At 38.8% G+C, this 27,729-nt stretch overlaps 1 protein-coding gene across 1 annotated transcript in view; it reads right to left on the reverse strand.

The window, feature by feature from the left end:
- Nucleotides 1–27,729, reverse strand: part of Hacd2 (3-hydroxyacyl-CoA dehydratase 2) — a 90,662-nt gene that overhangs the window by 24,569 nt on the left and 38,364 nt on the right. The window contains exon 4 of the mRNA XM_005386528.2: nt 8,178–8,266. Within this exon, the coding sequence (XP_005386585.2) occupies nt 8,178–8,266 (89 nt within the window). The remainder of the gene's footprint in view (nt 1–8,177; nt 8,267–27,729) is intronic.

A 27,729-nucleotide genomic window follows, 5' to 3' on the forward strand; every position in this document is an offset into this window, starting at 1 on the left:
AAATCATAAAGTCATTCACATACACATATTATCATTTACATCTAAAATATCCCCATAATCTCATGTACTTGGAGGTAGGAGAGGGCAGGTCATGGGGGGTAGGTTGTGAGCAGGAAGGCTTTGTTCTTGTCCCTTGCTCCTTTCTTCCCGCTGCCTCCCAGCTGCCAGGGTTCAGCGGCTTTCCTCTTCCTTTGCCATGCCTTTTCTGCCTTAGAGCCACCCAACCAGGCAATGAATCCACTGGAAACTGTGAGCCAAATTAAACCTCTCTTCGTTTAGCTGTAAATGTCGGATGCTTTGTCTCAGCAATAGGAAAGCTGACTAATACAATATATAAGGGAAAAAAAAAAGAAAACTTATGGTAAATAAAGTCAAAATGAGCAGCTAGAGCTGTGCTGTAAATATGGTCATATGTGGCTCTTTAAAATTAAAATTCACTGCCTTAGTCATGCCAATTGCAGTTCAAGTGTTCACTGTGTGAGCAGAGGGTTAGCAGTACTGTATTAACTACACACAAACATGTAACATTTCTGCCATCACTGGACAATGCTGGGGACAGAGAAAACCCATAAAGAGACTGGAAGAAAAATGTTGGTAACTATTATCTTTTCATCCCTGTATAGTACTAAAATATTTACTTTTATTGGCTTGAAATAGACAGCCTAAGTAAGCATCTCAGTCCTCTTCACTTTGAAGTCATGGATGAAAGCGGTTTGAAGGATAGGGTTCACTTACTGATGACTCTCCACTGACAATACCATTTGGAGGCAGTTCCATGACACACAGCTTTGTTTCTATGTGCTATTCTTGAATTCGAGCAATGACATTAAAACTAAAGCTGGAACTGCTCAGCTTCCAGCCTGTAAATCTCATGTGCTTATTTGGGAAACTATTATTTTAAGCCTAAGGTAACAATTTTTTTCTTCCTTTCTCATTACTTTTACATGACAGCTCCCTAGTGTCCAAAGTCAAGCATCTCTGTCAATCCCATGACTGCAAGTAACCAACACTGGTCCTCACCACAAGAAGGAAAATGCCTACTACCGGCAAATGGCAACCATGAAATTACTAGCCGCAAACATTCTGCTCAAAGAGGATGTGTTCCAATAAGAAGCTTCTTTGTAAGCAATTTCATTATCAAAGATAGGAGCAATGTAGGAGACTCCACTGATGCATCTAGAACATCAATTAAATCAGAAGTGGATTAGTTTAATATTTTAAAAGACTAAAACGCAAACTAGTGTATATCAAAACCCCTAAAACCATTAAATCCCAGGCAAGAGGAAAGGAAGAAGCTGATTAGCCTTTAAGCCTGAAGGGACTGGGCAATTGCCAGGGCAATACTGAACACTGGAGGCTAAGACAGGCCAACTCTGGGTCCTAGAGGAACTTCTGACAGTGGGACACTTTCAACTGGAGCTGGCAGTGCAAGCCCTTCCTCCCAGAGTGCGACTTCTCAAAATGAAGACAACTGGGTAGCCTTCCAAGGAATCTGCCTCGTGTAACTGCCCCTTCTCAGGCTAAAACTGACAAGTGGGAATGGTACACGTCATATTTTAACTCCTGCATAAAAGAGAGAAAGAAAATGCCTTGAGAAGCTTCAAATGTTGGGTGTTTCTATGGGCAGAGCCACCATAATGAGGAGGATGCAGGGTGGAGTGGAAGAGGGTCCGGAGCAGAAAAACATTAATGTGAAAGACAACTTAACCAGTTTCCTGATTTTGCTGAGCTTAGAATCTATCTAACTGTAAACTGACAAAGACAGTCTATGCCCAGTGGTGATGTTGGCTTCCATGGTTTAAGAAGAATTTTTTTAAAATTCTACACATAAGTGACTTAATTATCTTGAAAACATATCCGGTGGAGTTTTCCAGGGACTAAAAAGAAGCTAAGGCAGCAGGAGAAAGGAAACTTTGCAAAAGTGAATCTATATTGAACTTAACATATCTATTTTTCAATGTTTTAAAATACAATGGACAAGCAGAAAAATACTACGAGAAACGTAGATATTCTGATTTTGACACAATCACTGATACTAAGTAGAGGTAACGGGAAAGAAACCATCTGGCAACAAGAAAAGTAACACGATCCCTAAGAGGCCATGACTAACAGATGTGGGACTGGCACTCTAGTGCACATGGCTATCTTTGCTCAAGAGCCGCCTTAAGTTTGACAGTGTTTGATGAACAATCAAATAATGAAGTTTTTCTACCTTTAGGAGTGGTGCTAATTTTAAAAGTGAAGGTGATGTAAATCCACCTACAGAAATATTTAAAATAGAAAGTAAGGAACAGGATGGAGAATTTTAGACATTCAGCTTTCAAAGAAAATCAAGGGATAGACAGTGAGTGTCTCCCAGTGGCTCTGCTAACTGGGATGGACCATCACTGCTGAGAGGACACAGGGCTTAGGGGACAGAGGGCATGGCCTCTGTTCCAGGCAAGGCACCCAAGAGGACAATGATGTGCCTGTACACATAGCATCACACTTCTTCACCGAATGATGGAGCTAAGAAGCTGCCTCATCATGCCATGCTCATAGATGGCGCATGCCAGGAGGACCACACATGGCCGCTAGGGACAAGCACAGATGCAGGTGAAGCAACCTCGAGAGGGAAAGAACATGAGCACACCATGAGCCCAGCCGCAGGACCCAGAAGGCAGAAAACCCCACGTACAACCAAAGCAGGAACAAGAATCGGGGTTAAGACATTAGTTTATCTAGTGTTTTGGTTTTCACAAGAGTAAAAAAGAATGAAATGGTGTCCCACCCATCAGGAAGTGGCACTTGTCCCACTGCCCTCCTGTTGTAAGGATTTTAGAAGCTGCTATGCAAAGATTTGCATGCCAGAGACCTTGATTTCCAATACTGCCACACTGTTTTCATATATCCTTCTCATTTTCTTCACAGAAATACGACACAGCAGGCAGAGTGGATATTAGTATTACCACTTTCAAAATGGGAAAAGCGAGCTCAGGAAGATGAAATGCTTTGCCCTAAGCTACAAGGTAAGTGTCAAAGTCAAACCTCATCACCTCCTCATGGAACTCATGGATTCTGAGCCTCCATGGTCTGTGGGACTGAGTTCTAATTACATACAGAGCAATAAATTGTCCAGGATGGATGACATTACTAGAGGTCCTGGAAAGACAGAGGTTTGCAAGCACTGCCTCAGGTAAAGCCACCTGTAGTCTCCTGGTGGCAGCAGTGGGTACTACGATGCACGTGGCAGCCAGCAGAGCTTTCCCACAGCTCTCTCCCGGTGAGGCAGCTAGACTCCTGATCCCTTTCCCTAATAAATAAACGAAGGATAGACAGTCTTGCTTCTTTGATGCCAAGAGTCAGCTTTCAGATCTCGCTCAGCCTTCAAGCTGGGCTTCTTAAGCTTCCTCTATCTGTTCATCAGCAGTGATATGAGATTTTGAAGCAGATGCCAGAAACTCCACGGGAACTTTACTTAGCAGTTTAAAGAAACCTAAGGCTTTCATTCTTCAGGAATAAAATAATGGCTCTTGTTCTTGAGAAAGAAGTGCTGAGACCTGGTTAGGCTTTGAGTAAACTAACAGAATAGTGAAGTAAATTCAAGATGAGAAAGTCAAACAAAAATGACAGCACAATGTAGAGGTATGTTTGGGGTATTTTTTAAACGTTAGAATGCACAAAATTATCAGAATACAGACTCCCTGAAAAATACAGACATTATCTATCAAGTGTAGAGTGGGATTGCTAGAAAATTCTGGTTCCAGTCTTTACAGCCCACTCAGAAAAAGTGTTGCAGTTTTGACGAGGAAGGCCAATTAATCAGAAGGCTTCATCCCAGAGCCACTTAAGCAGTAAAAAAACAGAAGCAGAGTGCTACAAGAAGCAGAGCACTGAGAGAAGTCCCGAAGCTGATGCACACACGATGTGTAATTGCTTTCCCAGGAGAAGCCTCGCTCCATTTGCACACGGCACAATGGAACCACGGACACACCCCTGGGTCTGCCCATTCCATAGGGCAGTGAGAAAAGGCAGCACAAGGAAAATCATGCCATGTTTACATCATATTGTCAAGGGGAAAGAAGAAAGTAGGGTATGTGTCTTGGGAAGTCTTGGACTCAGAAATCCAGCTCTAACACTGTTTTTGCTGGGTGTGACAGGCTGCTTAGAGAACTTGTAACCCTAAGGGAGGCCACAACCTACCTGCAAGGATGGTGGTCAAGAACAAGTGAGAAATTCCCCTGCCAACTATAATACATGAAACAAACAATAATCAGTATACTTAAAAAGAACTGGAGGTTACTGTCCCAAATACTGATTGTAAGATTTTTTAAGTGTCTTGCTGAGTGGCAAGAAGAACAGCAGACTAAGTGTCACAAAGCCCAGCAGCATGCCAGAAAGTGGCGGGCACAGTGCTTAGAGAAACCAGAACTCACAAACACTACAGAAGAATGTGGGAAAACATCCTTTTCTCCAGTAATGGCAAACAGTGAGGGGGAAGAGAGGGCCTAGTACTCTGGCACAGTTTTGTGTGTGTGTCTTGGTTACCCCTGGTGAATGGAGAGGTTCTTCATGACTTCTGGGCTAAAACCTCAGTGAAAGCAAGCAACTTCTCCCTCAATTACTCCCCACAGAGGCCCGGGTACTTGTGCTCTAGGAACACAGTGATCCTACCCTTGGGACTTAGGAGAGGATTTGGGGTGGTTTCTCCAATGAGAACTGAGACAACAAAAAAAGGGTAACAATCTACTTGGGTGCTTAGGAATTTGGGGTTAAGCTTAGTTTTTTTAGGACAGTGAAGAATTTGTACCCTGTGAGCTTGTCTGTTTTAAAGGGGGGGTGTGCGGTAAGGGACAGAGGGTGGCATTTCCCACCTCAGTGCAACAGGAAGACAAAGACGCTGACCCCAACAGCCAAGGAGAAAATGCCAGGAGAGGCCAGATGTGGCAGCAGCAGAGGGCGGGTAGAGAGGAGCCAGGTCAGGTACGGAATAGGCAGGGAACCTCAGAAAAGCAAGGTCAGCTAGGACTGCTGATTCCCTCCTGTACTTTCCACCCTGAATCTCCTACCCTCACCCCCCAAGCTCACTCACTGTTTCATTAGACTTTCTTTCTTTACATACATGGGCTCTTTAAAAGGAAAAGAATGGGAATTCCTTATAACTGTACCAATTTGCTGTGTCAGGTCAAGAAAAAGCTTTTAAAGTTAGTGGTGGTGGCACATGTCTGTAATCACAGCTACTCAGGAGTTTGAGGCAGGAAGAACTCAAGTTTGAGCACAGCCTGGGCAACTCAGATCATCTCAAAATAGAAGAAAGGGCTAAGGGTATAACGGAGTAGTATAGTGCTTGCCTAGCATATGCAAGGTGCTGGATTCAATCCTCGGCACCAAGAAACAAACAAAAAAGAGCACTTTTGAGTATTCCTTACCATTCTGCTGATCAAGCTGTCACACAGTAGTAGCTTATGGGTGGACATTTACATGCCATAAAATTATCTGATCAACTTTGGTTTCATAATGTGCATGGTGACATCTGTGTGACCATTTTGTGGGGTGCAGAATTAAAATAACAAGTGCAGTTGTACATCACACTGTGCCTCTTAAAAGGAAACATTCTTTGAATGTGAAAATAGCGAACTTTAGCCTTCAGAGGTTACGACTGCAGACAAACAAAAGGGCATGAGCACAGGAACACGAACAGGCCATCGGTGGAGCTCAGCAATCTATGGTGTGTGGCGAAAATGAGGAATTCCTGCTGTCCACTTTAGAGATGTTGTGAGAAAAACTGAGAAATACAAGTGTACAGTGTGACAAAAAATGTTTGACCATTACACAAGAAAGTGAGATGCATTTTATTAAGCAGTATTTCTGAGGCCAATTTCTGTATGTGTTAGTTATATGAATCCCACTATGAGCTGGATCTAAGGAAAATACAGGTATTTTTAGGATGCTTGCAGAAAGAGAAGAATGGAAACATATATACTATACAGAATGAACGGAATAATAGCTACTGAGAAATGCTAAGCCAGGAAATATAGCCTTTGGCCAGGAAGGGACCGAGGAACAGATGATAGCAAGCAGCCTGGTGTCTGAAAAGCTGTAGCTACGGACTTTGCAGCCTAGTGATCAGTCTTGGGGAGCCTAGAGGGCGAACCTACTGCTATCAACAAAGTGATAGAGAAGTCCTATTTAGAGAAAAGAACTGTAACCTTGGATCCACAGAAACAGTGAACCCCACTTACATGAGAAAAGAACAAGTCAACTAAACAATAGGGTACATATAAAAACAAGCAGACTCAAAAGGTGAAAAAAGAAGCTAAAATTCACTAACTTCAGAAAATGATGATAATGCTAGCAGGAACTGGGTTACTTTGGTTGCAGAGAATTTAAAACATGCAGATAATTCAGTGTATATTTTACAGCTCAAATGTGCTATCATACTTGAAACTATCTGGTAAATGTTAGGTCTACGCATCTGGCAGGCAGTTGATTTTGAGGAAGACAAGACAGCTACATGTACCTGGGGTCTACAGCGGCATTAATAGCTTTTAAAGCCAACCAGTCTCAATGATCTGCCCAGGAAGACCTGGTAAATGTCACTGACAGCAATGGGACTATCAGAATTGCTTGACTTGAACTGTAAGGGATGCTGAGGTACCTACCCCTCCCCTCTGGCAGAGATGTGGCTATGGAAGCAGGTGGAGCATTAATTATACTCTGATAATTAATATCTGACTATATTAGCAAAGTGATTGAACACTCCCTAGTGGAGAATAGTTTGACTTCATATACTTTCATGAACATATATAATCACCTATTTAAGAATGTAAATCAGGGATGTAGCTCAGTGGTAGAATGCTTGCTTAGTATGCAGGAGGCCCTAGGTTTGATCCCCAGCACTGGCAAAAACAAAACAAAACAAAACAAATGTGTGTATGTAGGGGTGGCAAATCACCAAAAAAATTTAGGTTATTTTAGACTACTGGAAAATGAAATTAGGAGTTGCTGGTCAAAATGAAAAGCAAATAACATACATAGAAGTATGAGAGGAAGAAATATAGGTTAAAAATAATTTGTAGAAAGAACTCAAAATGAAAAGATGACACAGGATTATAACTAATGCAACTTTCCCAACTCCATACACAAGAGTAACAAAAGGTAATATTTTGATTACACTCTGTTTTAAAAAGTATATAATTATTTTACAATCTTCCTGCATGGGAGTGAGAGAGATCTTAAAAAATAAAGCTGTGAATCTGCAAATCCCATGTGAATGCAGCAAAAATAAAGCTTATTAATCAAGGTTGACCAAACTTTGGCTGAGAACTCACTGGCTATGTGCATTTTTCTGTATATCAGAAGCCAATAAAAGGTTTTTAAAAACCTCATTAGTTGAGATCCAAATGAAACTGTCAAAATAAATCCTGAAAAAACAAAATGTTGTGACAGAAATATTAAACGAACAGAGTACAAAGAACATACCAGAATAATACTACTGGTAAGAGGTAAGCAATTTCATAGGGTCCAAAGAATCCAGTGATGCTGGTGATAGGCCAAAGGCATTGGAAAACTGGAAACAGAATCCTTCTCGTACCTATAGGTACTCTACCTCAAAGTGACTTGAGCAACAAATAACTTCGAAAGAGCAGAATCATCCCTCCCACCGCAATTCTGCTTTCAAGTGAAAGTTTAGTTCAGATCACACCCATGGTGATGATGGTTTCTCTTTCCTATTCCTGCAGGGAGTCTCCCCGGGCCTGCTGTGTATCCGCAACCCTACACCCACTACAGAACAGCCAGACTGCCATGTGTGGCAGTTCCATTAGCCTTTTGTGGTGGGTGGAAACAAGTTTGTTTCTTCTGGCCCTGTAAGGTCAAGCTGCTCTGAGAGTGAATCAATCTCCCATTCCCACTATGAGGACACCCCAAGTTTAGTGCAATGGATATAAACAAGATACCAGAAAAATATAACCAAGCTGCAGACTACATCCACACACCAAACCTCTATAGGAATCAAGATTATAGGACTTGACCATTTAAGAGTCTATTCTTTAACAATACTGCAGATCTGGAGTATGTTTCCCTTTTGATCCAGTTTCTATAGTGCAGGTGACTTGGGTTCCATCTTTAGCCATAACAAACGCATACAAAAGAAAAGGTGGTGACTCTTGGTGTCAACACTATTTTACTTTACTTACCTCTTTGACACTATGTGTTACTGCCCATATTAGAAAAACTCTTGACATCACCTGGAAAGAAGTCAGGACAACAGAAGATGGAACAATTCCTGGAAGAAATTTTGGGATGGATAAATAAATGTACTATACTGAGCAGTTTCATCATATAATACATTTTCTAAAACATTAAAACATTTAAATGTTTATAACCAAAACCGTCTTAAGCAACTGAAACTTACCTATATTACTATACAGATTGTTTTTAAATGTATTTAGTATTTAAAATTTTTTTCCTTCCTCCAAAAAAATATATATATATTTTGTTGCTGGGTGCAGTGTTGCATGCCTATACTCCCAGTTATGCTGGAGGCTTAACACAGGACGATCATGAATTCAAGGCCATCCTAGGCAACATACCAGACCCTGTTTTAAAACTGTTTAAAAGAGCTGGGGATGTAGCTCAGTGGTAGAGCACTTGCCTGGCATGCACAAGGCCCTGGATATCCCTAGTACCTTAAAACAAACAAACAAAGTAATATTGTTCATGGCACTACCAAACCATGGAACTGAGTTACCTTCCTTAAACCGTTCAAAACTAATGACCAAGTACAGTATATTTTCTATTTACAGAGAAAAAACTACTAACTAACCTTTAAATAGGTCACTGAGGACTCACAGTACAATATGGGTTTTAAAACAAGCAAAAATGGGTAAGAAAGTAATCTTATTGGTGTCTATCAGTGTTGAAAGCGCCTTAATATCAGATATGACATATTCTTTAATGGTCAAATTGGATACCTTTTATTATATACTTGATAATAAGCAACAAGTACAACAAAATGAAAGGTTATTATCCTTACAAACATTTCTTCTTCCCTTGTTCATTCAAAGCACTGGTACAAGTATCTTCCAATGTCCTCAAATTTTTACCACTGGAACATCTTTTATTTTGAGACAGGGTCTCCCTATGTAGTTCAGGCTGCCCTTCAGTTCACTATGTAGCCCAGGCTGGCCTCGAACTCGAACTCACAGTGACCCTCCTGCCTCAGCCTGGCTAGTGCTGGGATTACAGGCATGCACCACCATGCCTGTGTCAACACTGGAACATCTTCATTCTGGATAATCACCAAATTCTGTGAAGTGCACAATTCTTTGGTAGATTAGTGGCTATACAGGGCTGGGAGGTTTGGGGGATAAGGAGAGTGACTGCTAATGGATTTCTTCGTGGGTAACGAAAATGTGCTAAAATTGACTGTGATAACGGTTGCACAACTCATTATACTCTCTAAATGGGTGAATTACATCTGAATAATGCTGTTATTAAAAAATAAGCATATGAGTGAAGAACAATGACTGGTTATATAATTATGTAACACAGCTAAAGAAGCTAATTAGTGAGTCAAACATTTAGTGAATATACTTAGCCAGATCATCCTTCCCAAGTAAGAAAAAGTTCAAACACACACACACAACTGAGAATTAAGACTACTCATGAGTTACTAAGCACTCACTGCTTAAGGGAAGACCACCACTAAATCAAGCTACTCGGTGCTGCTTTTTTTTTTCAAACTCAAAGACCGGCTCATCACATAAAAATGCAACTTTTCCCTTTCATTTTTGTGCTGTCTTCCTTCACCACTAAGCAAAGGGCTAGACTGCTAGGGTTTCCAATAATGTTCCAGGGTTGCTGCTATACTGTGGTAGAGATCAAGCACTCCAGGATCTGGACCTCATATATACAAGTTCAAAAAGCTTTTATGGTCCCTTTCACCAGCAAAAATCAGACTCCTTGAACCTGACTCATACTAATCAAATCCATAAGACACTAGTGAATAAACCTAAATGTCAATTTATTTATTTATAATGGTGGCACAACCGTTCTAATAACTGAATACCAAGGTTTTTAAAGAACCTCACCTACAGATTTTTTTTTCTGGTGTCAAAATCAGAATGCTCAGTGTGACTTTAAACAGACAGATCTGAGAGGTCTGAGGAAAAAAAATGTAATTTAGCTGAACACAGGATTATTAATTACTCCTTCTCTACCTTTAATAAATGCATCCTTTTCTGAGTAATGATTATTTATCTTGCTTTCAAAGATGCTGAACAAAAAGTTGGGGGCTGGGGATTTAGCTCAGCGGCAAAGCACCTGCCTGGCAAGCGCAAGGTCGTGAGTTCGGTTCCCGGTACCGGAGAAAAACCAAAAACAAACAAACAAACAAACAAAAAACAACAACAACAACAAAAACAAAGATGCTGAACAAAAATTATCAGAATGCTTTTAAAATAACAATTTATTTCTTGGTATATTTCTTGCCAGTCTTTTCTTCTAAGTCTATTTAAAACAGAGTTTAACTTCTATTGTTAATCCTTCTTGTATTTTGTTTTTTTTCAGTCAACATTTTAAGAATTTTTCTTATGTTCTTCAAACCATGTAACTTTTCGTACTCCTTTAAGTGACTATATTATATTTACTATCTTTTGGTGGGACATTTAAATTGCCTCCACCTTTTTGGTTCTGTCAGTGAAGGAAGGAAATATGTCAAATAACATTAAGAAGTTTTTGACGCACAGACTATTTCCTAAGGACTTTTTCCTTGGCAGTTTCTCAGAAGTACAAATACCAGGTCAAATGTTATGAACATCTTTATGGCTCTTGAAAAATATTGCCAAATTACTTTTTAAAAGATTGTTAAGAATTTATATTCCCAACAGCAATATATGAGAATGCACACCCTTGGCAGTAAATTTAAATCTTAATAATTAGTGAATTAGAAAAAGAATCAATGCTTTCTAGTTTGATGCAGGTGCTGAGACATCTCTGGCATTGCCTTTAGGTTTTCCTGCAGTCTTGAACCAGGGAACCTGCCCCTACTCAGGCAGCCTGATTCTGAGTGACGTCACTCATACCAACTCTCATTTAGATTTTATGGCATACAGACCCACCTCAACCAGTCACCCAGCAAGCAGCAGCTCCAGCCCTTGCCTAACAGCACAATCTCTCAATGCCTATTGTAATGGACCAGTCAGAAGGCCAACAGGGAAAAGGGGCCCTTCCATCAGGAAGATAATCTTAATGATAGAAGTTCTAAGTCTATTCTTGGGTTCAAGTTGGACAAACAGCAGAAGGCCATATATTATGTTTGTTCTGAAAAGAACTGGCATCATTGAGTTACAATTACTGTTACTACCAGGTAGGTTTCATAAGAAATTAACAAAAAACTCACTACTTTACTGGCAAGAGGAATGGTATGCAGTACTGGATAATGTCACCCTTACCACCGTAATTCAAAGTTCCTTATAGAAAGCTCTTGGTGGGAAATTTGTCTTAGAACTTACTGTTATACAGTGTTTGTTTCTTTCTAAAGTTAAAATGTACCAATAAAATGTACCAATAAAATCTGATTAAAAAACAATAAAAGACTGGGGATGTAGCTCAGTGCGCAGTCCCTCAGTTCAAGCCCCAGTACTGTCAAGATAAAAATTTTAAAAAGTAAAAAATAAATAAATTATATAATTTGGTCACCCTTTTCAACTTGGTAGCCAGAAAGCTTTGAACAAAGCTAAGGCATAGTACGTATTTTGTGTGTAAGTTACTAGAAATCTTTGTGAGAACAGTGGTTTTCATATTGACAAAAAAGTGGGAACAATAAAAGTCATTAACAAATATGGTATGTCCATGAAAAGATTAGAGTCAAATATAAAAGAATAAGTAAAAGGCAATGTACTGTAGTGTAGACAGTATGACAGATTAGACCCTCCTTCCTTCCTACTTCTTGCAGTCAGCCCCTCTATGTTTGCATTTATGAGCCACTATCCCTCATGTGAACACAACGGGATAGCATGTCAAACCCAAACGTAGATTTTTGGTTGATGATGATTACTTAAATTAGTGTTTTCAGATATAAAGAGATTCTGCAATCTTATCAGGAAACTTTCACTAGGTCAAAACTCATTCCAAAAAGATTTACAAGTCATCTATTACTTATTAAGACATGTTCAGGACAGCTCTGATTCTTAGGTCTTTCTCCCCAAGGCGAGGAGAGGGTATTTGTCTGTAAATAGGAGAATGGCACAACCTTGGTTGGAAACACATCTGTCAGCAGTGCAAATCTCTGGCAAGGCAAGAGTATAACTTGAGAAATAATTATGGGAATTTATGTTGAAAGGGCAATGAGTCTGTTAAGCAAAACACTGGCAGATTAAAAAAGCAGTGCGCATGTATGTGCACACAAGTGCATGCGTGTGTGTGTGTGTGTGTGTGTGTGTGTGTGTTGACAAAGTTGAATAAAGGGGACCTGGCAATTGGTTGCTTGCTTCCCCAGAACCAGGGTGCTCTGAGGACACTCTGAACTGCTGAGTCCTGCAAAGCTGGGCTGCCCAGAGCAGCCCTCAGATGGGCTGGGTGAGGGGGGCTGGCAGCCCAGCCAGATACTACCGAAACTTGGCAAGTCATGGTTAGCAGTAGAGCAGGGCAGTGTTCAGGCAGACCTGGAGGCCACAATCAGAGAGGAAACCAAGCGTCAAGGAATACACAGTAATAGAAACCAGACCCAAGCAAGGCAAGAGACTCAACAGTCCATGGTAGAAATTAAACTAAAAGTCAGTAAGTGAAGTCAGATCACAGGATCTCTCCAACCAAATACCAATACACTAAATCAAAAGCAGTAAGGGCTGAGGCAGGAGGATCACAAGTTCAAGGCAGCCTGAACAACTTAGGGAGACCATGGAGAGAGAGGAAGAAGGGGAGGCAGAGGATCAGGGGAAGAATGAAGGAGAAGGAAGAAGAGGAGAAGGAAAGGGAAAGAGGAGGGAAAAGGAGAGGTGGGATGGGGTGGGGAAGGGAGGGGAGAAAAGAAAGAGCTGGGGATATATAGTTCAGTGCAAGGCCCAGGGGTCAGTCTCCATTACTAGGGCGAGGAAGGCAAATAAACCCTCCTAAAACATGTTAAATAACAACAGAAAATCATCAGCAACCAAAAGGAATGGGTATAACTTACATCTATATATTTAAAAAAGTATTAGTTGCCAGGTGTGGTGGCACATATTTGTAATCCTTGCACGTGGAAGGCCGAGGCAGGATTGTTTCGACTTCAAGGCTATCTTTCAAGGGCAACTTGGACTAGACACCCTATCTCAAAAAAAAAAAAAAAAAAATTAGCCAAGGGGGAAGAATGAGATTATAGGTCAACTCCTACCACAGGGTATAGACCTACAGACCTCTTTCTGAAGACTGGCATTTGTGGATCAAAGAAACTCTGAAAATATTCACTAAAAGCACCAGATTTGGAGAAAGTCTTCTGCGTGAAGTGTGACAGAAATGGAGACTGGTAGAGGAGTTGAAGTGACCGACAAGGTGCAGGCTCATCTGGACTGAGCTGGAAGACGGACACAAGACTCCCTGCGGAAACAAGAGATATTTCCCACAGGGTTGCACAGTGCTGGGACAGGGCAATTAAACAAATCTTGGAACAAAGATAAGCCCACGTCGTTTTTAAAGCATAACTCATCTGCACTGTTTAAAATCTGAAAAGTATAAAAAGATATGCAGAGAAAAGTTCCCCTCCCAATTCCAGCCTACTACCACCACCCAGGCAGCTTCTCATAGGAAACAGATCATTAATTCCTTGCCTATCACTCCAGAGAGATATTTTAAGTATTTAAAGCAAGTATGTAGATAAATGTATAATAATGTATGTATGCACACTTTCCCCAAGTTTTTATATAATGGCAACATTTTACACAATTGCTTTATATCCTACTTTCTCCCCCCTTAAAATATATCCTGAATATCTTTCCATATAATAAATAAAGCTTCATCATGGTTTAATATCTATGCTCTTTCCTAAGTTCTGCATCCATGTGCTCGAGCTTTAGAAAAATGTGTAGAACAGGAAAACTCCAAACCTTAAACTATAGCTCAGAGGCAAAAACAATCAAATTGCAGGTATTATGGAAATGCAGTCAGGGAGAATTCAGTTATATTCATACCAGAGTCAATAAAATAGCTCTATACTTTAGCAAAATGAATAACACTCTGTAATTCCAATGCTCAGGAGGCTGAGGCAGGAGTATCACCCTAAGTTCGAGGCCAGTCTGAACTGCGTAGAAACCCTGTCTCAGAAAGAAAGAAAGAAAAAAAAAAAGAACGAACGAACGAACAGTATGGCAATGATATAAACATGATACAAGAAGTGAAAGGAACAAGAGAGAAATCAAGCATGTATTGCATCCAGGAAGAAAGTCAAAGATTAAAGAAAACAGAAGAAAGTGAAAGAATAATTATGGAGGTCAAAGATGACCTAACACAAGGGTAAATGTTATCTCCAAAGTAGAGGAATAAATGGAACAGAAAAAGTATTCAAAAGTAAAATCCAAGAAATTTCCTTCCAATGAAAGAAATACACTGGAGGTTTCAAACAATAATTGATAGTGAATAACTAAAACAAGAATTTCTTCACTGCAAAAATACTGCTTCAGGGATCCAGAAAAAAGTTACCTACAAAGTGTAAGAAAATCTGCCCAGCTTCAGACCTCTCTGGAGCAACATCCTGGGCAAGACAATGAAGCAATGCTACAAAGGTATGGGAGAAAAGGTACTTTCCAGAACACTATACCCACTCGAGATGCTACTCTTGTGTAACAAGGCTAAAAGTGATGCATCACTAAATATGAAAGAACTTGGCAGACAACGCTGATGTGACCTTCAGAAACTCATGTTAGAAATTCATCCAAAGGAGATAAGTGAAAATAAAGAACTCAAAAGCAGACAAGTCATAATATAAGTGTCTATGGTAGGCTAATCCATTCATAACACTAAGATTAGACAATTCTGATAACTATAGCCACAGACTACAATGCAAATACTTATGACCTACAATAACAAAATAATAAACATGGCAGTCAGGGAAGAAAAAAATGGAAGGTGGTGTGACAATATTAATTTCCTTTAAAAAAAAGATACTGTCTAAATAGAATTAAAGATACTGCACAAAATTGAAATATAGCTACATAAAATTTTAATCTAAAAATGTTACCTTTATATTAGAGGGGTAGTCTAGTAACTAATGTATTTCTCAAGGTGTAAAGTCTTATTTTGCTAAGTTTAATGTTTTTAATGAAAAGCATGTATTTTTCATGCAGTATAAGCTATCCATCTTGAGTTCTCCACCTATGTACTTTTTCTTCTTGATGTTAATATATATATGAGGAGAAAGCTCTCTGGAATGATGTTTATCTGAAGATTTGCTCTGCTGATATAATTCAGAATGATACAGAATTTTTTGCAGTGCTAGGGACTGAACCCAGGGCATTCCTTGTGCTTGTTGGGCAAATGCTTTACCACCAAGCCATATCCCCAGCCCCAGAATGATTTTAAACTTTACTCTTTGAACTTTTTTATAATACTTAACTCCTTATAAAGAACATGAGTTAAAATTTCAAATTTTCAAAAAAAAATCTATTTTTGCTATTGTTTTGAGACAGGCCCTTGCCATGTAGTTCAGGCTGGCCTTGAACCCACTATGTAGCCTAGACTGGCCTCAAATTCACAGTGATCCCCCTGCCCCAGCCTACCAAGTGCTGAGATTACAGGCATGCATCACCACCCCTGGCAAAAATCACCATTCTTAACAAGAAACTAAACACTTAGCACTAAGAAAAAGATAATTCTGATTCTGCACCATGGCTTCTCAGCCTTTTGGCTAAAATCAAGTGCAGTATCTGATTCTGCACCAATTCCAATCTTAACATTAGACTTTCTTCAATACTTCCTGTTAGTATACAAACAAATCTCAGGCAAACAAAGTATTTCTGGCCTAAATGAAGAAAGAGTGGAAGTATAAGACAAGAGGCAGAGTAAATTCAGATTCTGCCGGCACTCAATATGATGGCTGGCTTTTCCAGAAGGACGGGCAGAGGGCAACTCTGTTCTTACCCAGAACACAGAAGGGCAGCCAAGCTTCCTGAGCCTGCAGTGCCCATTACCCCAAGAAAGCACTTTTCAGTATAATTCACATAACCACACTTATCAAGCTCTGACAAGAATTTGTTTTAGACTGAAATCAACAGCAGAATTATGGTACAATGTGCTCTATAGATTTATTTGGGGTTGGCATTTGCAAAATATGAACTCAACTGTAAAGGGCATTACATTTTCTTTGTGTGAAAAGATAGTGTTACTAAGTGCATTCGAAATTTTTATGAAATTGAAATGAATATAAAAGGAGACACAAGTATAATGATTAGTCCATGTGTCACCACGGGTCATAAGTGCGTCATAAAATTAAATCTCTTCCTGTTAACTGATAAAAGTCACTTAAACAATACAGAGCTGGGGCATGCATACCTCAAAGACATTTAGCAGGGTCCAATTTAGTGACATCCTAGTGACAGTGAATCTACCCAAAGTCAAGCAGAAGAAAATGAAACAGAAAAGCAACAGCATGGCAACTCCATGCAGCGTTTCATGACGAGCAAGTGTGCACTGGAGGAAGTGGTGGCCTCAGGTCCCCTGGACAGTCACCACACTGTGATTCTGCTATTCAAAATCACGTAATTTTCATATATCACAGCCCCTAAATGTGAGTTGATTATTCCATGTGGTGTTTAAAAAAAAAAGCATGTATACTTTCCACACTGCAGGGAAATCAGCTGTGTTGGGCTCACTGAGATTGACCCCAAGCTGCACTGTGACAGAAGAACAACTTAAGGCACTTTTTCATGGGAATTTTACCTCCATATGAACAATTCTGCTTTAGGAAACACAACCACAGGACACATATAATGCATCTTGAAATACTGATTTTCCCTGAAAAATTTAGGGGAAGTCTATCTTACAATATAAAAAGTCTTCAAAGGTGTTAGACATTTATGGCAGGCTCTCTTGCCTTTATTCTCAAGCCTGGGTAGAACTGGATACCTCACTTTCATTAGGGAAATTTGTAAAGAAGAACTGGAAATCTACTTACAATACACGACAAAAATACAAGGAAGCGAGGTGGGCTTACGGAAAACAAGGGTAAAAAAATACCATGCAATCACTGAGGAACTAATGCTTACATGGACACAGGCAGGCCCTGGGCACTTGTTTGAGGTGGTCCACAAATGGTTCTGAAATCTTTTACGATCAATACAAGGGAAAATAATCCAGCTGTGTAATTGACAAGTTCATAAAAGAAATAACACCAGGTACTTGGTTTTTTGAGTCATGTGTTCATATATTAAATGGTTTTTTTTTGGTACTGGGAATTGAACCTAGAGCCTTCATACTGTGTTATATCCCTAGCTCTTTTTTATTGTTTATTTTGAGACAAGGTCTTGCTAAGTTACTAAGCTGCCCAGATCGGGCTCAAACATGCAATCCCCCTGTCTCAGCCTCCCAGAGGTCTGAAGCTTTGAATCCTATACCAGTCTGTAGGCTACTAGATGTTCCTTAACCATTTTATCTGTTTCAGGGGGCCAGCTGTTAAAGTGCCTGCCACTAGCAGCTTATTCTTCCTTTTTACAAGGGTTCTTATATATAAAACCCCCCAGTACACTGGTTTCATGAGAGGGCTCAGCAGCCTACGAAGGAAATGAGCTTTGTGGGGCTTCATCAAATAGTCAGAGGCTTTTCACTCACTTGTTTACTTCTGGAGCCCCCAACTCAAAAGTTTCACCTCTGAATGAGATCAAAACATGAACATGAAATACCTGACATGTACATCCAACTTTTTTGAAGATAACATAACAGGCTGTCATATTTTGAAAAAGATGAAAACATTAAAGTACTAGACGTTATTCTCTAAGAGAACAAAGTGAATCAATGATAAGTCATGGCATCTGATTCAAGTCTGTATTAGAGTTAGCATTCCAACAGCAGACTTCCAGCCAATTATTTTTATTGTGAACAAAGCCCAAGTATTTTAGATCAAACTATTAATTATATTCCTGAAATATGGATGTTTCATATAAATTTCACCAGCAAGGACACATCATTACTGCTTCTAAAAAAATTAGTAAAATTCTCAGGACTAAACAAAGGTGATAGCTGAAATATTATATAAATTATATTTTTTTTTAGCTTTATACTAAGCTTTTAAAGATATTTTTTATTTTAAAGAAAACAAAAAAAAACCCATTAAAAACAATGGTATAAAATTTCAAAACAAGATTATAGGAGAGTAACAATGGTTAATACACTGCATATTGTTCTCTTGGAAGTAGTTGCTCATATTATAAGACATAGGCATGAAAAATTGTTACTTTTAGCTAACTTACAATAACAACCTGTAAGTATCCTCGATACTAGATAAAAATTTTAGACTCTCTGCTTTAAAACTTTATTAAATTTTGTTTCAATATACTTCTCAAAACCTTTTCATGTAAAGCTTTTTCAAAAATGATGAACATCCAATTGAGAAATGGATAAAAAGGGGCTGGGGATTTAGCTCAGCAGCAAAAGCGCTTGCCTGGCAAGCGCAAGGTCGTGAGTTCGGTTCCTGGTACCGGAGAAAAACCAAAAAAAAAAAAAGAAATGGATAAAAAGATGTGGTATTTTTATACAATGGAGTACTACTCAGTTATAAAGAAGGATAAACTCAAGGCTTTTATAGGTAAATGGATGCAACTAGAGACCATACTCATAAGTGAAATAAATCAGACTCCTATGTATAAACATCGTACTGTCTCCCTAGTGTAAGAAACTGAAAGAGTAAATAAGATCCAAAATACACAATAGATATTGTGAAAGGGAAAGAAACTGCTCAAAAGGAAAGAACAACTGGGAGGGAGGATATACACACAAAATAACTAAGATAATTATACTACTAATTTCTGTTAGTTCATTGAAAGGAACGGTTTGTGTTTGTATTGTCTGATCAGTTTTACATGCCTATATCTTATAATCTGAGCAACTACTTTGAAGATAACAATATGCAATATAATAACCATTGTTAATTTCCTATTATCTTGTTTGGAAATTCTGTATCATTGTTTTGGTTTTTTTCTCTTTAAAATAAAAAAAAAAAAATGGTCGGTTACTGGAAATAACACAAGATCCAGTGGTTGACAGAACAGAATGATGCCCTTTTGGCTTGAAAAACCCAACAATCAAAGGTTTTCACTTAGAAAGAAAACCAAGAAATACACTCTTATTGGCAATGTTCTTTCTTCAGACTTCCACCAAACCATGTGAGCAGGCAGGGAAGCCTGAAGATTAAGTTACATTTACTACGAGCTTGTGAGAGAAAGAATTCCTGGAAAGATCTTTACTTCAAAGAGCAAGGAACAGCAAAGGGTTACTGACACACAGTGCATGCTAGCTGAGAAAATCCTGGCTGTTATAGCTGCAAAGAACCCAAGTTAAATTCAACATGTGCTGGACATGGGGTCTAGAGAAGATATAATGACTTATCTAGATAGGTGAGTACAGTACATTATATTAATGTTTAAGACTGGGCAGTCACCTTCTGAGGAGACTGGTTATTAGTCTCTATTTGGCTAGAATAGAATTAAACTATTTGCAACCAAGTTTACAATGCAAAATGTTTGCCACCAGTACGACAACAGATTAACATTTAAAGCACATAAAGAATACAAATTGTTTTTATCTTTAAAAAATAGATTCTAATGAATAAAGGACATAGAATAACATAAAAATAGACATAAGTAATAAACATATAGAATTATATTCGATTTTGCAGTCAGCAAAAAAGCAAACAAGAATACCTGTAATTTATATTAACTTACTAATACTATGTTATTATGTTGAGCTACTATATTTACATTTTTCAAATAGGTGCAATCCTTTGGCAGTTCAACCTGGCAATATTTGTAAGTCATGAGAATATTCAACTGGTTAAAATTTGTAATTATATAAGATGTGTATTAAAGGTGTAAGTCAAAGGTCTCTCAATCAACAGAGATGCTAAAAACATAAACCAAGACTAAAAAAAGATGAACAGATATTGGCGAAAAAATAATTAAGGTCAGGTGTGGTGGTGCACGCCTATAATCTCAGCACTCGGGAGGCTGAGGCAGGAGGATTACTGTGAGTTTGAGGACAGCCTGGACTACATAGTGAGTTCAAGGCCAGCTTGAACTGCATAGTGAGACCCTGTGTCAAAAAGACCAAAAAAAAAAAAAAATTTAAAAGTGAGAAAAACCTAAAAGTTCTGCATTAAATATAACAAGGTAACACATGTAAGTCATGAGATATTCTGTAGTAACCTAGAAGATATTCTGTAGTAACCTATCAATGACACAAGACCTGAAACATCTTGTCACACCAGAAACCAAAAAACTGCAGTCTTTTCAGAAGGACCCAGAAAACAACACAGAAATGTTCCCACTGTCCAAAGATGGGCCAATTCAAGCATCAAAAAGAATTTCTGTAGGCTGAAGCACATCAAATATATTAAAATCCATGCAAAAATCTCATTGTCTCTTTGACATGCTCTGAGTGCTGCTGTTTAGGGAAAGGATGTGTACGTGTGCACACGTGCATGTGTATTTGCTTGTGTGTGTGTGTGGGGGGGAGTGTGGTGTCAGTCAGTGATTAGGGTATGCCTTGAGTTAGAAAATGCATATTTCCGGTTCTGTCTGAGGAGAAAGGTATATAAAGAAATATGAAAACACTGGCCTTCGTTTTGTTTTAAATTACAGACTAATGTTAATTGTTGTCAGAACAAGACTTTCCCCCACCAAAATGAAAAGCTTTTTTTTGGATTTAATTAAATATTGCTAGCTGAAGCTGGTTTGACACAGTGATAGATGTCAGACTGTTGAGAGGAATTGCCACCTGATTTAAACTAAACTTTCAAAATTTTAAAGAACAATAAAATGCACTCTACTTGGAAAAATAACTCACAAACTTTCATTGGTATTTTTTTCTTTTTTTGAGACAGGGTCTCACTATGTAGTCTAGGCTGACTTTGAATTCTCTACATACTCCAGGTTGGTCTAGAACTTGGGATCTTCCTGCCTCAGCCTCCCAAGTATTGGGATTTCAGTTGTGTTTCACCATGCCCAATTTCACTGGTTTTCTTTAGGGGATTCCAAGAAACCAACACATTTTTCTTTTTTTTTTTTGTTTATGGGCATACCAACTTGAATATGTCTGATCTCATCTATCTCAGAAGCTAAGCAGAGTAGGGCCTGGGTAGTATCTGGATGGGTGACAAACACACTGCTCTATAAATTGACAACAAAGGAAATGATCATTGTAAATTTAAAAAAAAAAGAAGAAGAAAAGGATATTTTGTCAAAAGAAACAAGGGAAGGGCACTGACAGGCTGAGATGGGAGTGAGACTCATTTCCCACTTCTTTTCATCTTTTGAATTTCACACCATATAAAAGCACCACCTATTGAAAAAATAAGCTCATCCAGGTATCACTATCAAGACTAACAAATTGGAAAAATGGTTGAATTTAAAAAAAACTAAGAGTTCAGATGATAGCCACTCAATAACAAAATAGACAATGCAAAGCATATACACCAGATCAAGGAGACACAAAAAATAAAACTGCTGACTGACATGGCAGAATCAAGAGCCATTTATCTTTTCTACTAAAATGAATTTTATTGTTATATTTATGTTATTTGTCTAATAAATAACGTTAAAGTGGCATTTCAGTGGAAAACGTAGTATTTTCTCTCTTTCCATTATCCATCCTTGTAGGAAAACCTGCCTATTTGAACCCTGAGCCCACAATCAAGGACCTGAGAACCATTTATGGGTAACTTTTGACTCTACAGGCAAGAGATCCAAGGAGAAAAGAAAGGGCCGACCAAGGGCTGCTCCCACAGTAAATGCGAAAAGCACAGTGACTCTGCCAGCTCTCTTTCCCCTTCCCTGTACTGAGGTGGGGTGAGGTGGGGTGGCTCACTGAGTAGGAGGCCAGCAGAACATGGAATGAGCCTGTCGACAGCACATAAAAGACACACACTGAAAACACTGCTTGCAGGAGGAGTGAAGCTTGTCAAAGTACTGAAGAGGCTGGGAAAGTGAAGAGAAAGAGCAATTATAATCTGAACCTAACAATTCCTCTGCTAATTTTAACTAGAGAGGTGGAATATATCTGCAGCTTGAAAATGATAGGCAAATGAGTGCTCAGGTACAGAAAGACCCAACCCACACAGAACTGTAAATGGTCATTGTAAGAAAAAAACATTTGCACATCAATCACCTGCTATTATTCTGGTAATATTTCAGTTGTGATTCCTCCCAAATAAACAAACGGCAACAGGGAGAAATAAGGAAACCCTCAAGTCAGAGCAAAAGCTTTCATTTCTTGTCACAAGATAAATGAAAATACAGAGGATTCATTAATGTCAAACTTAGAAATATCACTTAAAATTTTTCAGCTATGAAGAATGAAAATCAAGTATTAACTTTTGTTTGCTCTTTAAGAGTTGAAATGAGGAAGATGCTGGAGTGGTGAGCAGCAGAGAAACAGCCTCTCCAAGATCTGGTGCCTAGATGCTGGAATAGAGCAATGTGAAGGAGAGGAGGAGTGAAATCTGTGCCTGGGGCCCAGTAAAGATCTGAAGTGAAAACCGAAGCCCTGGAGGAGAGAGAAGACACAGACATCAACGAAGAAAGACCTGGCAGGCGGTGCTTTCTCCCTGAGCCCTGACTCACTGTGTGTGTGTGTGTGTGTGGGGACGCTTGAACTCGCAGATGCATGGTGACTACTCATGACCCCTGAGGCCTCCATGGCGAAACACACCAGTGGAACGGAACAATGGAGGCAGTGGACTGCAGTGGTTGATGAGTTATTGAGGTTCAGAAGTCACCCAGAAGAGGGCAACTGACTGGTAGCTACCTTGGAGAGGGGCCAACTGAACTTGGAACTCAGAGCAGCTGCAGGCTGCCTCTGTCTAGCAGCTCCTAGTGTCAGGGTGAGATGGACCAGAGTTCAAGAAGGCAGTAGGTCAAGGACCCAAGTTCAAGCTGGCAGGAGGTGCTGCAGGCTGAATAAGTCAAGTTCCAGCCTAACAGGAAGAAACCAGCCTGAACTTCAGTGGAACTAAAGGTACAGGCATGCAGGGATTACCCACTACCCCACTGTAAATCTACAGCTGGCTTGCTGGAATTAATCAACACAGATCTGTATTCTGTCTGCTCACTCTGTGTACTAGTGACAGTAGACAGGCCCTGAAATGGATATTTTTTTTCTTCTCTTTCCCCTCTCTTTTCTTGCTCTTATTTTTACGAGTGTGAACACTGTTTCTAGTTTTTGTTGTTGTTCTGTTTTTGTTTTTATTCCTTCCTTCTATTTCCCTCCTGTCTTCACTAGTTCCCCAAAGTTTTCATAATCTTCATTTGTCCTCCAGTTTTGCTTCTAATCTCTTCCTCTTTTTCTATTTTTCCCCCTAATCCTTTTGAAATCTTCTCCCCTGAGGGTAAAGTCACCATACTGAGGGCATATTTAATGTATACAATTTTCTGGTTCATTTTATGTATGTTATATAACCACAAATCTAGTTCACACAGTTGATTAAAGGTGGCAAATTAATAATTACTACTGTTTATCATTTTTAGGCAGTGTCTGACACTACTGTTATTGCTGACTGCAAAACTTTAGCCAAGGTGACATAATTGTTCTAATCATTGTTCTTCCCGGTGTGCCAAAACTGAGATTGCCAAAGGGTCATAAATAATACCACCAGCCAGAGCCAAACAACCAGGGGATAGGCCAAATAGGCAGCAACTTCTCATCCCCCAAAAACTGAAGAGGCAGGATCTTGCAACAGACTCAAAATCCAAAAACCAGCTACACCTGGAAGATACCTTGAAGAAGTAGTCATTTCCTAAAGGTTCTAAATACTAGCAATAAAGTTGCTTACCATAAGCAATTTACAAGCATCAAACCAAGAATTAAACTTTTAAAAAAACAGAAAATGAGACAACACATAAGCAAGATGCAACAGCAGATTTCCAGCTCACAAAATGCAAACCCAGGGAGCAATGAGGTAGAACAATTTGAAAGCCACCCTCCTGGACCCTCTGAAGTGGTAGTAGTGGAAGTAACAAAGCAGATGAATGAGGCTCTAGAAAAAACTCAAATCAGAAATAATTTCTCAGATAACTACAGAGACGGTGATGATCATAATGAAAGACATGGATAGTGACTCTAGAGCAGATCAGATTAAAAAAAAAAAAAAAATAGAGAGGGCTGGGGATATAGCTCAGTGGCATGGTGCTTGCCTGGCAAGCGCAAGGTCGTAAGTTCTGATTCACAGTACCAAAAACAAACAAACACACAAAACAAAAAAGAGACAAGTGCTTGCTTCAGCAGCACATATTCTAATAAACTGGAACAATACAGAGAAGATTAGCATGGCCCCTGCACAAGGATGACATGCAAATTCATGAAATGCTCCATATTTTTTGTGAGAAAATGAAAGTATAAACAGCCAAAATGTATAATAGTTATTGTGATATAGGAAGAAAATGTTTAAATGGGGAGAGGAAAATAGGAGAGGTGGGGAGAAAGGAAAGAAGGGAAAAGTGAAAAAAAAGAGAAAAGAAGGAAAAAATGGAAACAAGCTTTTGGAAATGGAAAGGGGAGGAAGCGTTGAAGGGAAGGGAGGGAAATGGGAAAAAATCAAGCACAGGTACAAATTCCCTACACTGAGTGTGATCATTATACACATCTATAACGTACCAATAAAATCTGATTTAAAAAAAAGAGCTTTGGAAAATGATGGAAACCATGAACATCCAATATAAGAAACAAATGGAATCCATGAAACAGATACAAACAGATATCCAGGAGATTAAAAATTCCACTGAAAGTCTATGCAGCAGAATAAGTCAATGTGGGGACAGAATATCAAAATACAGAAGGCAGGATTGTGGTTTGTAATCATTAAAAGAAAGATTTCTTAAAAATAGCAAGGAACCATGAAAAATCAACCCAACAGCTGTTAGATGATACAAAGAAGAGTAACTTAAGATTTGACTGGTGTCAATGAAAAAGCAGGAGATGGCACATAAGATATAAAAACCTGTTCACAGAAATAAGGGCAGAAAACTTTCCAACAGGGAAAAAGAATTTGATATACAGAAATAAGACATGTAGAGGGCCAGGGATATACCTCAGTGGCACAGCACCTGCCTGGCAAGTGCAAGGTCCTAATTTTGATTCCTGGTACAAAAAAAAAAAAAAAAAAAAAAAAAAAAAAAAGACATATAGAATTCCAAATAGAAAAGATGAAATTAGACAGTTTCTACAATTACACAATAGTGCCAATAGAACATACACAATTAAATACAGTTGAGAGAAAAAAAAAACAATACAACGAATCAATGAATTGAGTTGGTTCTTTACCAGATAAAATAAAACTGACAAATCCTTAGCCAAACTTATCAAAAAAAGAAAGAGAAGACTCAACTTGTGTAATTAGGAATGGAAAGGGTGTAATCACAACAGATCCTACAGAAATTCAGAAGATCATCAATACCTACTTCGAGAACCTGCCTTCTAATAGGAAAGTAAACAGTGGATAGATTCCTAGATACATATAAATTACCAAAACTGAAACAAGAAGGTATAAAAATTCTAATTAACTCAGGATCAGTCCAAGAAATTGAAGATGTAATAAAAAAATCTATGAGCAAAGAAAAACCCAGGCCCTGACAGATTCACTACTGAATTCTGCAAGAAATGCAGCTACTGATGCTGCTACTTCTCGAACTCTTTAATGCAATTGAAAAGGAAGCAATATTCCCAAGTTCCTGGAAACAAACATTACCCTGATACCAAAAGCAGAGAAAGATTCAACCAAAAAAAGAGAACTACAGGGCAACCTCCCTAATAAACATAGACACAGTAAGATACTGGCAAAGAGAATGCATGAAATCATCAAGTAGGATGCATCCCAGGAATGCAAGGATGGTTCAACATATGCAAATCAATAAATATAATACACCATATTAACAAAACCAAAAACAAAAAACATGATCATCTTAATAGATGCAGAAAAAGCACTAGATAAAGTCCCATATACATTCATGATAAAAATCCTACAGAAACTTGGAATAGATGGTCTTTATTTCAATCAGATAAAGCCACCTATAATGTACAAAAACTGAAAGCTTTCACTCTTAAGTCAGGAATAAGACAAGGATGTCCCCTCTAACCACTCTTACTCAGTATAGTTCTGGAAACATGAGCCAGAGCAATTAGACAAGAATGGATACAAAAAGAGTAAGAATATGACAGGAAGAAGTTAAATTATCATTATTTGCACATGACCTGATACTGTACATAGAAGACCCCAAAAAACTCTACCAAGACTCCTAGATTTAATAACCAAATTTAGTTGCATAGCTGGATACAAAGTCAACATTCAAAAATCAACAGCATTTCTGTACACAAATAAACTCACAGAGAGGAAAATGAGGGAAATAACACCTTTCACAATAGCATTCAAAAAAGAAAGAAAGAAAGAAAAGACAGACAGACAGACAGACAGACCTAGGACTCAATCTAACAAAGGCAGCAAAAGACCTGTATGTTGAAAAATGACAATACAATGAAAAAGGACAGCAAAGAGGATATCTGAAAATGGAAAGATATTCCTTGTTCTTGGATAGGAAGAAACAATACAGTGAAAATGGCCATACTGCCAAAATTGTTATATAGATTTAAGGAAATCCCAATCAAAATACCACTAGCATATCTCACAGAATTAGAGAAAACAATTCTAAAATTCATTTGGAATGAGAAGAGACCTAAAATAGCAAAAGCGATTCTGGGCAACAAAGGCCAGGCAGGGGATATTACAATCCTTGATTTGAAATTGTGCTACAAAACTACTGTGATGAAAACAGCATGGCACTAGAAAAAACAACAACAACAACAAAAACACAGACCTAAAGAAAAGTGGAACAGATGAGAAGATGACAACTCCAAACATACTCAGCAACCTTATCTTTGACAAAGGAGCCAAACACCTTCACTGGAAGAAAGATAGCCTCTTTACTAAATATGGTGAAGAGTAAAACTAGACCTGTATCTTTCACTATGCACTAAACTACAACTGAAATGGATCAAAGATCTAAATATTAAAACAGACACACTAAATCTGCTGGAGGACAGAATAGGTAGAACTCTTAAAGATACTGTTATAGGTAAAGACTTTATGAATAGTCTTTATTTATCCTGATTGCACAGGAACTATCACAAAGAATCAACAATTGGGATCTTGTCTTTTTTTGGCATGGGGGTGGTACTGGGTATTGAACTCAGGACGTTACACTTGCCAGGCAGGCACTGTGTCACTGAGCTATATCCTTATCCCAGATCTCATCTTATTAAAAAGCTTTGCATAGCAAAAGAAACCACAGAGTGAAGAAACACTCCATAGCATGGGAAGAAATTTTTGCCAGCTGTTCCTCAGACAAAGGGCTAATATCTAGAATATATAAAGAGCTCAAAACAAAAAAACCCCAGATACCCCAAATTTAAAGACTCAATCCAGATGTAGGCATCTGAAATAGACAGTTCTCAGATAAAGTAGAAATGGCAGGGGCTGGGGATTTAGCTCAGCGGCAAAAGCGCCTGCCTGGCATGCGCAAG

This window comes from Chinchilla lanigera, unplaced genomic scaffold, assembly GCF_000276665.1.
Source record: "Chinchilla lanigera isolate Chin_1 unplaced genomic scaffold, ChiLan1.0 scaffold00026, whole genome shotgun sequence".
Taxonomy (NCBI): domain Eukaryota; kingdom Metazoa; phylum Chordata; class Mammalia; order Rodentia; family Chinchillidae; genus Chinchilla; species Chinchilla lanigera.